The sequence below is a fragment of the Pygocentrus nattereri genome, chromosome 9 (genome assembly GCF_015220715.1).
Source record: "Pygocentrus nattereri isolate fPygNat1 chromosome 9, fPygNat1.pri, whole genome shotgun sequence".
Taxonomy (NCBI): Eukaryota; Metazoa; Chordata; class Actinopteri; order Characiformes; family Serrasalmidae; genus Pygocentrus; species Pygocentrus nattereri.
In genome coordinates, this window is record NC_051219.1 from 23,613,740 (window position 1) to 23,626,658 (window position 12,919).

The 12,919-nt window shown below is 35.0% G+C and overlaps 1 protein-coding gene across 3 annotated transcripts in view; it reads right to left on the reverse strand.

The window, feature by feature from the left end:
- Nucleotides 1-12,919, reverse strand: part of mitfb (melanocyte inducing transcription factor b) — a 55,651-nt gene that overhangs the window by 6,418 nt on the left and 36,314 nt on the right. For 2 of the 3 annotated variants that reach the window (XM_017715607.2, XM_017715609.2), the window contains exons 3-6: nt 8,106-8,336; nt 6,205-6,303; nt 4,101-4,218; nt 1,124-1,216 (exon numbers count right to left, since the gene is read on the reverse strand). In XM_017715607.2, coding sequence (XP_017571096.2) covers nt 1,124-1,216; nt 4,101-4,218; nt 6,205-6,303; nt 8,106-8,336 — 541 coding nt within the window. Of the gene's footprint in view, nt 1-1,123; nt 1,217-4,100; nt 4,219-6,204; nt 6,304-8,105; nt 8,337-9,232; nt 9,374-12,919 lie in introns of those variants that run through there. The other variant, XM_017715610.2, reaches the window with a different exon arrangement.

The window sequence follows — 12,919 nt, forward strand, 5'->3', positions numbered from 1 at the left end:
TTAGGTTGAATGAATAACTGACTCTAAATGTAGGTATTGTGATATAAACTGAGTCTGTTCTACAGTTTCTCATTAGGTTGAATGAATAACTGGCTCTAAATGTAGGTATTGTGATATAAACTGAGTCTGTTCTACAGTTTCTCATTAGGTTGAATGAATAACTGACTCTAAATGTAGGTATTGTGATATAAACTGAGTCTGTTCTACAGTTTCTCATTAGGTTGAATGAATAACTGACTCTAAATGTAGGTATTGTGATATAAACTGAGTCTATTCTACAGTTTCTCATTAGGTTGAATGAATGACTGACTCTAAATGTAGGTATTGTGATATAAACTGAGTCTGTTCTACAGTTTCTCATTAGGTTGAATGAATAACTGACTCTAAATGTAGGCATTGTGATATAAACTGAGTCTGTTCTACAGTTTCTGTTTAGGTTGAATAAATAACTGACTCTAAATGTAGGTATTGTGATATAAACTGAGTCTGTTCTACATATTCTCATTAGGTTGATATAAACTGAGTCTGTTCTACAGTTTCTCATTAGGTTGAATGAATAACTGACTCTAAATGTAGGTATTGTGATATAAACTGAGTCTGTTCTGCAGTTTCTCATTAGGTTGAATGAATAACTGACTCTAAATGTAGGTATTGTGATATAAACTGAGTCTGTTCTACAGTTTCTCATTAGGTTGAATGAATAACTGACTCTAAATGTAGGTATTGTGATATAAACTGAGTCTGTTCTACAGTTTCTCATTAGGTTGAATGAATAACTGACTCTAAATGTAGGTTTTGTGATATAAACTGAGTCTGTTCTACAGTATCTCATTAGGTTGAATGAATAACTGACTCTAAATGTAGGTATTGTGATATAAACTGAGTCTGTTCTACAATTTCTCATTAGGTTATATGTACAGGTTCTCATTAGGTTGGATTTTTACCAGTGTTCTGCATTTTGGGTATCCACAGCAGAAACAGAAATGACACAATTCATAACACTATGACTCACTGTATATATGTGTATGTAACTTAGATGCACATTGTGTATATTAGTTGTTCAGTAAATTGGACAGTAGTATCAGTTCTACCCTAAAATACTAGAATAAAGTGTCCCACATACCTACAGGAAACCCTTCAGGCCTTTGATAGTTTTCAAACTTTCCACAGGATCCTGGCTTCTCCATCATGTGCATCATGGCTGGAGATGGTGTAACTATACGGCACATCATCATAACTTTATACATCTGCTCGTCAAATATGTAAACATACACTAGCTTTACAAGTTTTTAATACAAAAGACCTTTTTGTGTGTCAGTTTTTTCCACATAATTTAGTGAAATAAACATGTTATTTTATTATAAGTATTATTTTTAAAAATATTTTTGCTTATCAATATTTCTGACGTGAATATGTTCAATTATTTGTATTGTTTCTATTGTTTTGTGTTTCTTATTATACATTATTCCATTATATACTTGCTGCACTTTTACTGTATGATTACTTTTATTATGATTATTTTTTAAAACATTTGGGCTGTAATTTATGCATGAAAGGTGCTATTCAAATAAAGCTTATTATATAATATTATTATTTCACATAATAACTTTCTGTGAGAGAGCTTTTAGAGGTGGATGTCTGGTTCCTGTCACTATCACTGTGAACAATTCTGACTCTGTATGTTTCTCTAGAATGGAGCATTTCAGACAAAACCTCTCGGAATGACTCTGTTTGCATCTAAGCAGGGATGGGGTAGTAGCTAGAAAATAACTACTTTTTGTAGTTAGCTACAAATATTTGTAGCTAATTGCTGTAGCTGATACAATTTTATTAAATGCTATATTGTAGCTATATTGAAAAACTACAATTTCGCTACAGGCTTCAGACAAAATGGTAACTGTGCAATCCTGACTGAGCCGCACACAGCTTGAACAAGCGGGCATACGTGCGCCCCACGTGCTGATCACCCCCAACTAGTAGGCTTAACTCTGGGGTTGTAACTGAAATGTTAAGAAGAGCCGTTTTGTTCTTTCAGCAAAATTTTACCACCATGGGAGCCTCAACATTTTATGTCCGTTTTACCATCTTGGCTGTAAGTATATCTCAGTATGTGCTGATATACAGGCTAAAAATATAAACGCAAACTCAGATTTACTTTGCTGTGCTTTAAGCTTTAGCTTAGCTGTAGTCGCTTTTCTTACATCTCGGGAAACTTCTCTGTGAGTTTCTTCTCAAATATCTCTGAATGTTTGACTTTTTAGAAGGTTGAGGTCGCTTCTCATTCTCCAGCTTCTCGTTTGAATTGTCCCGTACCACCTTGAATGATGCGTGAAGCTGCAGATTGTCCCGCTGTGCCATTTAAGGTGGAAGGTGACAATTCGAACAAGAAACTGGGAAATGAGAAGCTGACTTAAGTTTCACGTGTTGCTGCAGATTAAACATACCAGCAAACCAGAGTGATTATAAATGTAAGTCATTATAAATGTAGTCCATTCATCTCCAAATTATCGATGGTTATCTTCTTTCTCTTTGCCATTTTGTTCTCTGCGTTGCTGTGAGTCCAGCAGCACTGCTGTGTCTGATCCATTCGTACCAGCACAACAATCACTAACGCACAACCACTACATCAGTGTTACTGCAGTGCTGAGAATGATCCACCACCCAAATAGTACCTGTTCTGTGAGGGTCCATGGGGTCCTGACCACTGAAGAACAGGGATGGACTACAGATGGACTACAGTCTGTAAGTGTAGAACTACAAAGTGCCCCTATATAGTAAGTGGAGCTGATAAAATGGACAATGAGCGTAGAAATAAGGAGGTGGTCATAATGTTATGCCTGATCAGTTTATCTCGCTGAAATGTTTAAATTGGAGCAGTTTTATTTCAACAGTTGACTACACTTTGCACAAAAATCTCTGGTTTGTATTTGGTTATTTTTGGGGATTTTTGTTAGGAAAAACCTGGAAAGATTGACTTTGCATTTAGTCTTAATTTTTGTTGGATATGACGCCTTAGGATGTGTATGTTATATTGTTGGTTACACTTTCTGGTGATCTTTTTGTACATTTGCTTCTTTTCAGTTGTATGTTTCTTTCTGGCACAGGATTAAATGTAGTGTCTTGTTCACACTATCAGTTGTGCCTGTTTGATGTGTCAGGTGGAGATTCACAAACGTTCTGACGCTTTGAAACGCTTTGAAAGTAGCTAAAAAGTAGCCACTACTCTTTCTGTAAAAGTAACTAAATTGTAGCTAGCTCCAAATTTTGGGAAAGTAGTTACAAAGTAGCTAGCTACAAATCTTTCAGTAGCTAACCCAACCCTGCATCTCAGCAATTAAATCATGCAGAAAATGTTGAAATACTGGTGGGATCCCCTTAAATATGAATCCAGCAAAGTTACTGTCTACCTAGAAAGCATACAACTTCAGTTAGAGTAAAAATAGTTTTTTTACACACTCAAAAGGCCTGAACAGAAGATATAACTAAATATACATGCTGTTCTGCAGCATATACGTCATATAGAATATGAGTTTGCGTTGTATTCTGCTGTAAAGAGAACCATTATTTTTTAAAAACTTACATTACAATGTAGGTCTAAACAGTCATAACACATCATCTTTATTTTTAAGTTATGTAAATTTATATTATTCCCTTTGCAATTGTGGTGTCAGACTCCAATTTTGGCATTTTAAAAATAAAATTCATCATTTAGGTGTGTAAAGGGCCCAAATCATGAAAAAAAAATTTTTCAATTGTTTCATACAGTTTGATACACTAAACACTGTTAAAGTTTCTAAACATACCATCCACTTCTCAGTCCATATATTAAAACTAAGCTATGAGTTAATAGTTTTTGTAATGCCATGTAAATCATCACATTTATAGTAATATGGTCAAATGTTCAGACTGCAAGCAGCAGGATTTACTGATCTCTCATTTTGTTCTGATGTTATGTTTAGGTTGGAATGCAGGGATAAAAAAGTTAAAACATTGGATCTACTCAGAGATTAACATCTCATCTTTTATTCTGTTTCTGAGCAATTTACAGTAACACAGAATGTTTTAGAATTATATTCTTCTTATATAAGCATGATACATACCAGAAAATTCCCTTTTGATGTTGGGGAGGTTGGCAGGGCAGGAACTGCTGATGGACAGGCCAGGGGGCACCATTCCCTGATTACTGTACATGTCCAGCAGGTTTGCAGGAACTGGCATCTAAACGGAGCAAATAATCCGAAATTTTTATTATTATCTGATCAAAACCCAGCACTCACACAGACTTAGGAGATACAAGCTTTAAATTAAAAATATATATATATATATTTAAATAACTGTAGTTTTTATTTGTAAATTATTGGACAAAAAAGTTTTCAATGAAAGCAGTTCAATTCAATTCAATTCAACAATTCAATCTGGATTAGTAAAAAAATTTACATGTATTGAACATTTTTTCAGTTCTTGCGAGATTTGAACAAGAGATACCAGTAAACGTTTTTGAAGTCTACATCACCACTTTTAAATTTAGAAATAACAACTTTCTCCCTTTTTGTGTTCGTAAGAACACTTTTAAAAGTATCTGTGTCGCTGTCGATTTTTGCACATCTGCTAACAGCTGTATTATTCAGTATCGGATTGAACAGATGATGGCTGGCCATCCCTGCTGTGTCTGAATCACAGTGCTAGGTTTGTGTGAGACGTCCTTGGCGGCTGGAAGTGTGTTGATCAGAGTGAAGTTCAGGCGCAGTACTTGAAGCAGCTGGTTGGTGTAAGCGCTGCTGACAGCTGGACGAGCGGAGCCGCTGGGAGATTTGTGTGAGACGGAGAACAGCAGCTCTGACGGCTTTTAGTGTTGATGGGGCCAAGAAATAGTCACTCACACTTCTGTGCTAATTGGTGACGTTATACAAGTTTACACGCTTTACAAAAAGCGACGATGTCAATCAGAATGCTCAAATAAACTTCTATAACTACAAGCTTTATCTTACATGTCCACCTGCACAGAGACTTTGTGAAGCATGCTTTGGCTTTATGCATGATCTGTCTATGAACAGCTTGTGACCTGGTTCGCAAGATGAAATGACATAATTACATTAGCAGTGATATTATATTAGTAGTTCTGTTTTACAGTAATATATAACACTTTTACAGTATCCTATAGTAAACTACAGTAATTGTCCCAATTTACCATTGCTTACATTATTTACAATTATCACTTAATACACAATTGATCTAATCAAGCCTTCATCAAGACAGTTTCTCAATCCTTCATTTAGGTAAATCAGGTTAATCAATTCCTCATTATGTTAAATCAGGTTAATCTATCCTTCATTAATGAAGTTTAATCAATTCTTATTAAGTTAAACGAGTTTAGTCATGTTCATGAATTTAAATCAGTTTCATTTCCTTCATTAAGTTAAATCAGTTTAAGTAATCATTGATTAAGTTAAATCAGTTTAATTATCTTTCAATAAAGTAAGTCAGTAAATTCAATTCTTCATGAAGTTAAATTAGTTGAATTAAGTTAAAGTGATACTTTTTTGATCCCACAACTGGGGAATTTCCACCTCCGCATTTAACCCATTCGTGAAGTGAAACACCACATACACACTAGTGAATACACACACACTAGGGGGCCGTGAGCACACTTGCCCGGAGCGGTGGGCAGCCCTATCCACAGCGCCTGGGGAGCAGTTGGGGGTTAGGTGTCTTGCTCAAGGACACCTCAGTCATGAACTGTCGGCCCTGGGGATTGAACCGGCAACCTTCCGGTCACAGGGCCAGATCCCTAACCTCCAGCCCACGACTGCCCCCAAGTTTCAATGCCCCATGTGGGCTGGATCCTACATCATTACAGTGGGTAATCCTACATTAAGGTAAATCAGGTTAATCAATCCTTTATTAAGTTGAATGAGTTTGTCATTCATTAAGTTAATCAATCCCTATTTAATTTAAAATGGTTATCTGGTTCTTAATCCTGTAAAAATACTTGTACCATTAATACATCTATATTAGGTATCTAATAAAAAACAATACAATCTATAATACTTAGACTAGTTTAGTTCACAGTTCCACTCCAGGTTCTGAGCAAATTTAGATCCAAGAGCAAGACATTATATTATCAGCAAAATGCATAAATGTATAAAACTTCCGCATCGTGTCTGTTGTTGCACCAGAATGAGAACAAGAAGTGAAGAGATGTACCGTATTGGTCATTTGAAGTCCAGGATCTAAAGACAGACCAAGCATGTCTTCACTGTAGCTCGATTCCAAACTAATGATGTCATCAATGACTTCATCCATCTAGAAAAAACATAGATCTATCAGATGAATAGCAATAACAACCGTACAAGTAAATTAAAGAATATATCAGAAAAAAATAAACTTAAATAAAATAATCTAAAACAAAACTTGAGATTTTAATACATCTAATTTAACTCACATTTCATTTGCATTTAATTTAATTTGTATTTCTAATATTGTGAGGAGTTTAGGAACTATATAAAAATAGAGATTTTTTAATTTTTTTAATAGATCTGTGATAGATCACAAAAATATGAATATGTATGAATAAACTGCTGGCAACTCATGCACACTGTAAGTACAAAGACATTTTGAGTTTAAGAGATAAATAGTCTAAATATGCAGTTATTCACAGATATAAACTACATATACACATTTCATTACCAATCAATTTAATACTTCTACCTCTCGCTCTCTCTCTCTCTCTTATCAGTGACGCAAAAAAAAAAGAGTCACTCGAGCACTACATTAGCAGACGAGCTGAGATCTGCAGTTTTTTCGTGAAAGTGCCAGTCTATCTTCCCTAATAAGCTGCAAAGTTTTGGTGACACAAATAGCTCACCTCCACATTCCCCTACTTTCATCACATGCATGAGCAACAACTCCAAAGAGCTAATCAACGATGGAGGAGAAATGAAAACTTTATATTTAAAACATATCACTTAACTTTAGTGGCTTGAAACTTTCCAGAAACAATATTTAATAGGTGTTCAATAATGTGTAACAATAACTACCTTTACGGGCAGCTGGTTTGCAACATTCACTTAAAAATATGGTGCTTCCCAGGTGTCAGTTCTTGGTCCACTCTTGTTCAATTTTTTTTCTCTTTGTTTGAGAAACAGCCAATCAAAACACTGATTATGTACCACCTGATGACACCAAAAACCAAAATAAAGTTGCTTGTTGGAAATGTGCTAACATTAGCAAGACAGATGTTTGCCAGTGTTTTTTCTGCTTTGTTAGCCACCATTAATTATCTCTTCACCTGACACTCTCTATTTTGACATGGTGGAGATTCCTTTGGGATCCAAAAGTGAAAATTATTACAGAAAGACAGATTGAGAGGAACTTAATTAATTAATGCAAAGATGATATGTAAGATATGTAAATGCATGCATATTTATCCAGACCAATATGATGCAATTCTGATCAAAATCTGGTAGAGTAAATGAAATGTAGAGGTGTTTATCTGGGCAACGGGTGTTTATTTGTTTGAAAAAAACAACAACATTAGATTAAATACCAAACATTTTTAATTTCTAAAGCTCTTCAAGGAAGTCTTGTACTAGTCTTTATCTTAAAGACTTTTCCAGTCTAGCTTATCTAATCAATTCTGCATCAGGTAAAAACAATTCAATGAATCTTTCATTAGGAAAAACTATTTAATCAATTCCTCATTAAGTTAAATCAGTTTTATAAACCCTTCATTAAACCAAGTAAGTTAAAACTGGTTAATTAAACTTTCATTATGTTAAAATATTTTAATCAAACATTTGATAAATAATTTTCATCTAATTATTAAGTTAAATCAGGTTAATCAATCTTCATTAAGTCAAATCTGTTTAATACATTCTTCATGAAGTTAAATTAGATTAATCCATGCTGCATTAACGTATATCAGATTAATCAACAATGAATAAAGACTAAGACTTCTGCACACAAAACATAGCAGCTGCTAATCTTGTTAACTAGTGGAATAACCAAATGTGATGAATTCTATTCTCACTCTTTTAGACTTTCTAGAGGTTGATTAATGGAACTTGTTGTGTTGAAGTTTAAGATGAAAGCCTGAAAGTGAGTACCTCTTTCTCGCAGTTGGAGTTGAGAGTCAGTAAGGCCATCGGGCTGTTGGGGGCGCTGCTGCCCGGCCCCGGAGGCATTCCCCCGTGGTCAGAGGCCTGGCTGGGGCACGGCAAGCTGACCGCCTGTGACCCCACTCCTCCGCCCAGTGTGGTGGACAGATATGCCTTCACCTGCTGCCTCTGAGCCTGCTGGATATGATATTTAGTCGGGTTCTCTAGATGAGTTTTTACCTAGAGGGAAAGAGAAAAAGAAAGAGAGAGATTTTGTTATTAGTCACATCTCATAAAAACGAGCGGAGATGATGAGGTCATAGCTTACAATCTAATACATGCATTTTAATTTATTAATAAGGTTCAGGTTTTTTGTTTTGTTTAAACAATTTTCCACAATAAGTAATCACTGAATGCTTTAATGAGTTTGAAAATAATTGAAATAATGATTTCGCTGCTGTCAGAACAAAACCTTGTGTGTCCATTTGTGTGACATCATTTGAAAATGCATGTTGACCTTTATATTGTGTGTATATTTCATGAAGGATTGACCAAAAAAAGAAAAAAGTCTGGCTTCATTGACTTATGTATGTTTTTTCCTTCTCCAGTAAAGTTACCATTTTGGAGATACAAGGTTTTGTTGCAACAGCAGTGATTTAATATAATAAATCATATTATATGGCCTTCCAAGTCACCATATCTTACCTCAGTTTATCTTACCACACTATATGCATCTATACTGAAACATATTGAATCACACTGTACCATATTCAACCACCCTGAACCATATTCAGCCATACTAGGCTATATTTAATAATACTCAACTGTATTTAGCCATACTGAACCATATTCCACCATAATGAACAACATTCAACCACACTGAACCATATATACCCATACTGAGCTATAGTCAACCAATCTAAACTATATTCATCAATGCTGAACCATATTCAGCCATAAAGAACAATTTTCATCCATATTGAACCATATTCATCCATACTGACTGATTCTCAACCATATCAAACCATATTCCACCAAGGTGAACCGTATTCAACCATATTAAATCATATTCAACCATATACAATCTTACTGAAAGTGAAACAATATTTTTAATCTTTATGTTAGCAAAAACTCACCTGGTAATGATGGCGATACTCAATCATTTCCAGCATATTTCAAATTTTTGCTAGTTATAAATCTTGCTCTCAGAGCTGCTAACCAAAACACAGCTACACAGAGCCGGACTGACTGACTGACTTTATAAACAGTGAGAAGCCAATTTGTTGTGCATGTAGAGCGATTAGCACGAGTCACAACAAAACATTTTTAGCACTTGTGGTGTATTTATGCCTTTGTAGAGGGTGTTTGACGTCAGAATCAGGTTAATACAATGAGATCTTTTCTGCAGTCGGACCACCCCCATCTCTACACGCACACCTCCTCTGAGCTCAACAGCTAATCTGCAGTTCAACGCCATTCACAGCGGAGAGGTTGTGCTCATGGAGGTCAGGACTGTAAAATCAGGATTAGCATCGCTACATGAGAAGATGAATGGAGATACCAAAACACATAGACTGAACTGTACAGTCATGAGCAAAAGTTTGTGCACTCCTGGTCAGATTCCATGTATGAGTTAAAATAATTGAACACATCCTCTACAACCCCCAGCAAAGCTAAATATGCAATTTTTCTGCCAATATTAATGCAACATCACTGGTTATTCACTCAATTTAACATATTGGAAAAAAAAAAAAACAATGTAGCCTGTGCAAAAGTTATGGCACATTTTAGATTTTTATATTCAGTATGTTATAATATCCAACATGACTTTTGCACAGACCACATTTTATCTTTTACTTTTTTCCCCAACATGTTAAATTCAGTAAATTAACAGTAACTTTGTATTAAAATGTGCAGAAGTGTGATCTGAGAAATTATTTCACTTATTTACACTTAGAAAATCAACAATAATGTGGAATTTAACCAGAGGTGCACAAACTTTATATACATGAATGGAATTTGGCATTTTATTTCTGACAAGTCCTGACTTACTTGATGAATTACTGGTTATTTACTGATTTCATGCAAAGATTAGCTTTTACTGAGAACAAAGTTCTCAACTGACTTAAAACTAGCTGAAAGAAAATAAATAAAAAATAAACTTCCATTTCTGATCATGCTGTGTTAATGGCAATAATACACTACAGGGTTTTAAGCAAGTCTACTTATTTTTTACCAAATTAAACTTTACTCAAAGTTTTCAGAGGAAACCAAACTAAAGTTCAAGAAAAATGCAAATATTACTTAGAAATTTTACATTTTGAACTTCAAAATGAACAGTAGCCATGTTTAAATGCAACCTAAGAATCCATTAACAATCCGACTAACAGCTCATTCTGAATAAAATACATCCATGTAAATACCTCAGTTAGAATAGAGTTTCTATCTGATTGAATGAGGTGAGTGATCCTGTAAAAAATGTATTAAATAGAAGAATAATAGCCATGTAAACACCTGTACCTGATCACATTCAGGGAATTTAAGTACGTTTTGCATTATAGCAAAAGTTTATCACATTCATCACGGCAGGAGCAGAAACTGGTCTGCAGACGAGACAAAGTTTATGCTCTCATTTTTAAAATGGACGTCCAGCTTATGTCTCTCAGAACACAACGTCTTCCTCTTGGCCTTCTTTAATAAGTACATGTGAAGGACGTTTTCCTGAGTCTGACATAATTTTAAAATAATTAAAATACAAGCACTGCTGACTGCTGCTCATCTCACTCTGACTGGATGCACATGAAACTTGGAGTCATGGTAACATCTACTACTAAGCGGTTCTCTTCGCATGCATGTGAACTTGGATCAGATGACTTGTAGTGTGAACATAAACAGAGATTTTCATCAGATTGTTGAGAAGAGTGAGATATAAACACCACAGTCTTAATCTGTAATCAAAATATATCTTTAGACTTAAGTTGAAATTAATTGGTTAATTTATTATTTCTTAAAGTAAACTCAGCTTGTTAGACTTTACATTGTGGTAACTGAACTGATTCAATATACTATGATTTACTGTAAATAGAATTTAAATATATATATATATATATATATATATATATATATATATATATATATATATATATAGGATTAGAAATAGATATAGATATATAAAATACAACTTAAATCTGCAGCATCCACATCAGATTAAAATAAAAATAAATAAATAAATACGTGCACCAAAGCAAAGCAATATCTAAAATAATTTTAAACTCTGATTATTGTGGTTAGAGAATTTGAAACAGATTTGAAACAGATTTTAAATTACAAATAAAAAAAGCACCTGGAGTGTTGAAACTTTAGAAATTGTTGATAGCTTATAATGAAAGTTATGAATGTAGCTAAATGATGAGAATTATGCACGTGTGCCAAAGATCTAAAATCATTTCCATCCCTGACCATCAAATATGCTACTCTGCATTGAAATCTACTGGATTCAGTGAATTTGAAAATAATATTTCCACATCAGCATCATCTACACACAGATACTACAACCACTTTACTAGCAGTGGCCTATTTTAAGCACAGAGTAATGGACCATTTTCACATTTCCGTGTCTGTTAATGCAGAAGAGTAAACAGTAGCGTAAACAGTGGCTGGTACTTCCCGAAATCATTGCTGTGTTCCTAAATGCACCAATAATTCAACCAAAAATCCTCACCTTATTTTCCACTCTATCAAGTTTAACAATGTTTAACTTCAGTTGAAAAGCTCGGCTCATCAGGTGTCACTTTTAACAAAGTAACCAATCAAAAAAGAATAAAACTGAACTACAGAGTGACCATTGGGCTGTACAGCAGGACAGATTTACTCACATTTGTGATTAAAAATGTTCGGCTCCAAGACAATTATTTATTCACTGTCATGTTTACATGCTGCAGACTCTCGTTACAGAGGTTTGATTAAAAACCTTGACAAACAAACTCCTCATCGTTGTAGCCCAGTGATTAGTTTACTGTAATGTAGACATAGGAAGTAGGAAGAATTAGCATAAACCTGGTGGACTTTTTCTCCTCCAAAAAGAAGAGATCTGATTAGGCAGGTGCAACGTGGTGGTAAACTTAAAGATCCGCTCCACTCTATCTCCACTTTGCCAAACTTGTCCAGATATTTTTTTTGCGACGTTCTGCTGTCTGAACGTATCTGCTTTGACACAGAGATGCGCTTTGTGCACAGGATGCGCGAAACAGTCGTCTGCCGAGTCCACAGCAGCAGACGTGCAGTGTCACACAGAGCTCAGATGTTTTTCAGTTTTGTGCGATATGCTTTAGCCATGTCAAACTAGCCTTTCTATCCAGACTGCAGGAATTATCACACATGCCAACAGGTCTCCTATTACTGAAGATTTTTTAGGGAGACTGAAAATCAGTGATGCTCTGTTAAACGGTGCAGATGGAAGTGCGAAAACACTATTATTTACAGCCAGGTGTGACGATGCAATGATGGTGGAAAAGTTCTATTACGTAGGGCTGGCTTGAGAGAATAAACAGAGGTTAAAATAGAATTCAACAATTTTCACCTGGAGGCAACAAAGTCGACACACTTGCGCAGACCCCCATGAGAACAGCAGCCCTCAAGACATCAAAAACTGCTTTGAATAAAATGTTTTTCTTTTATTAAGAAATCCTGAGAATTAGAGTCTGAAAAAGATCACATTGTCCATTTCAATCACACAAACCTTGTGATGAAACTATGAAAAAACTGTAGTGATACTAAAGCAAAAAGGTTTCTCTACAAAGTGGCTCATGTTCAGGGCACTCTTG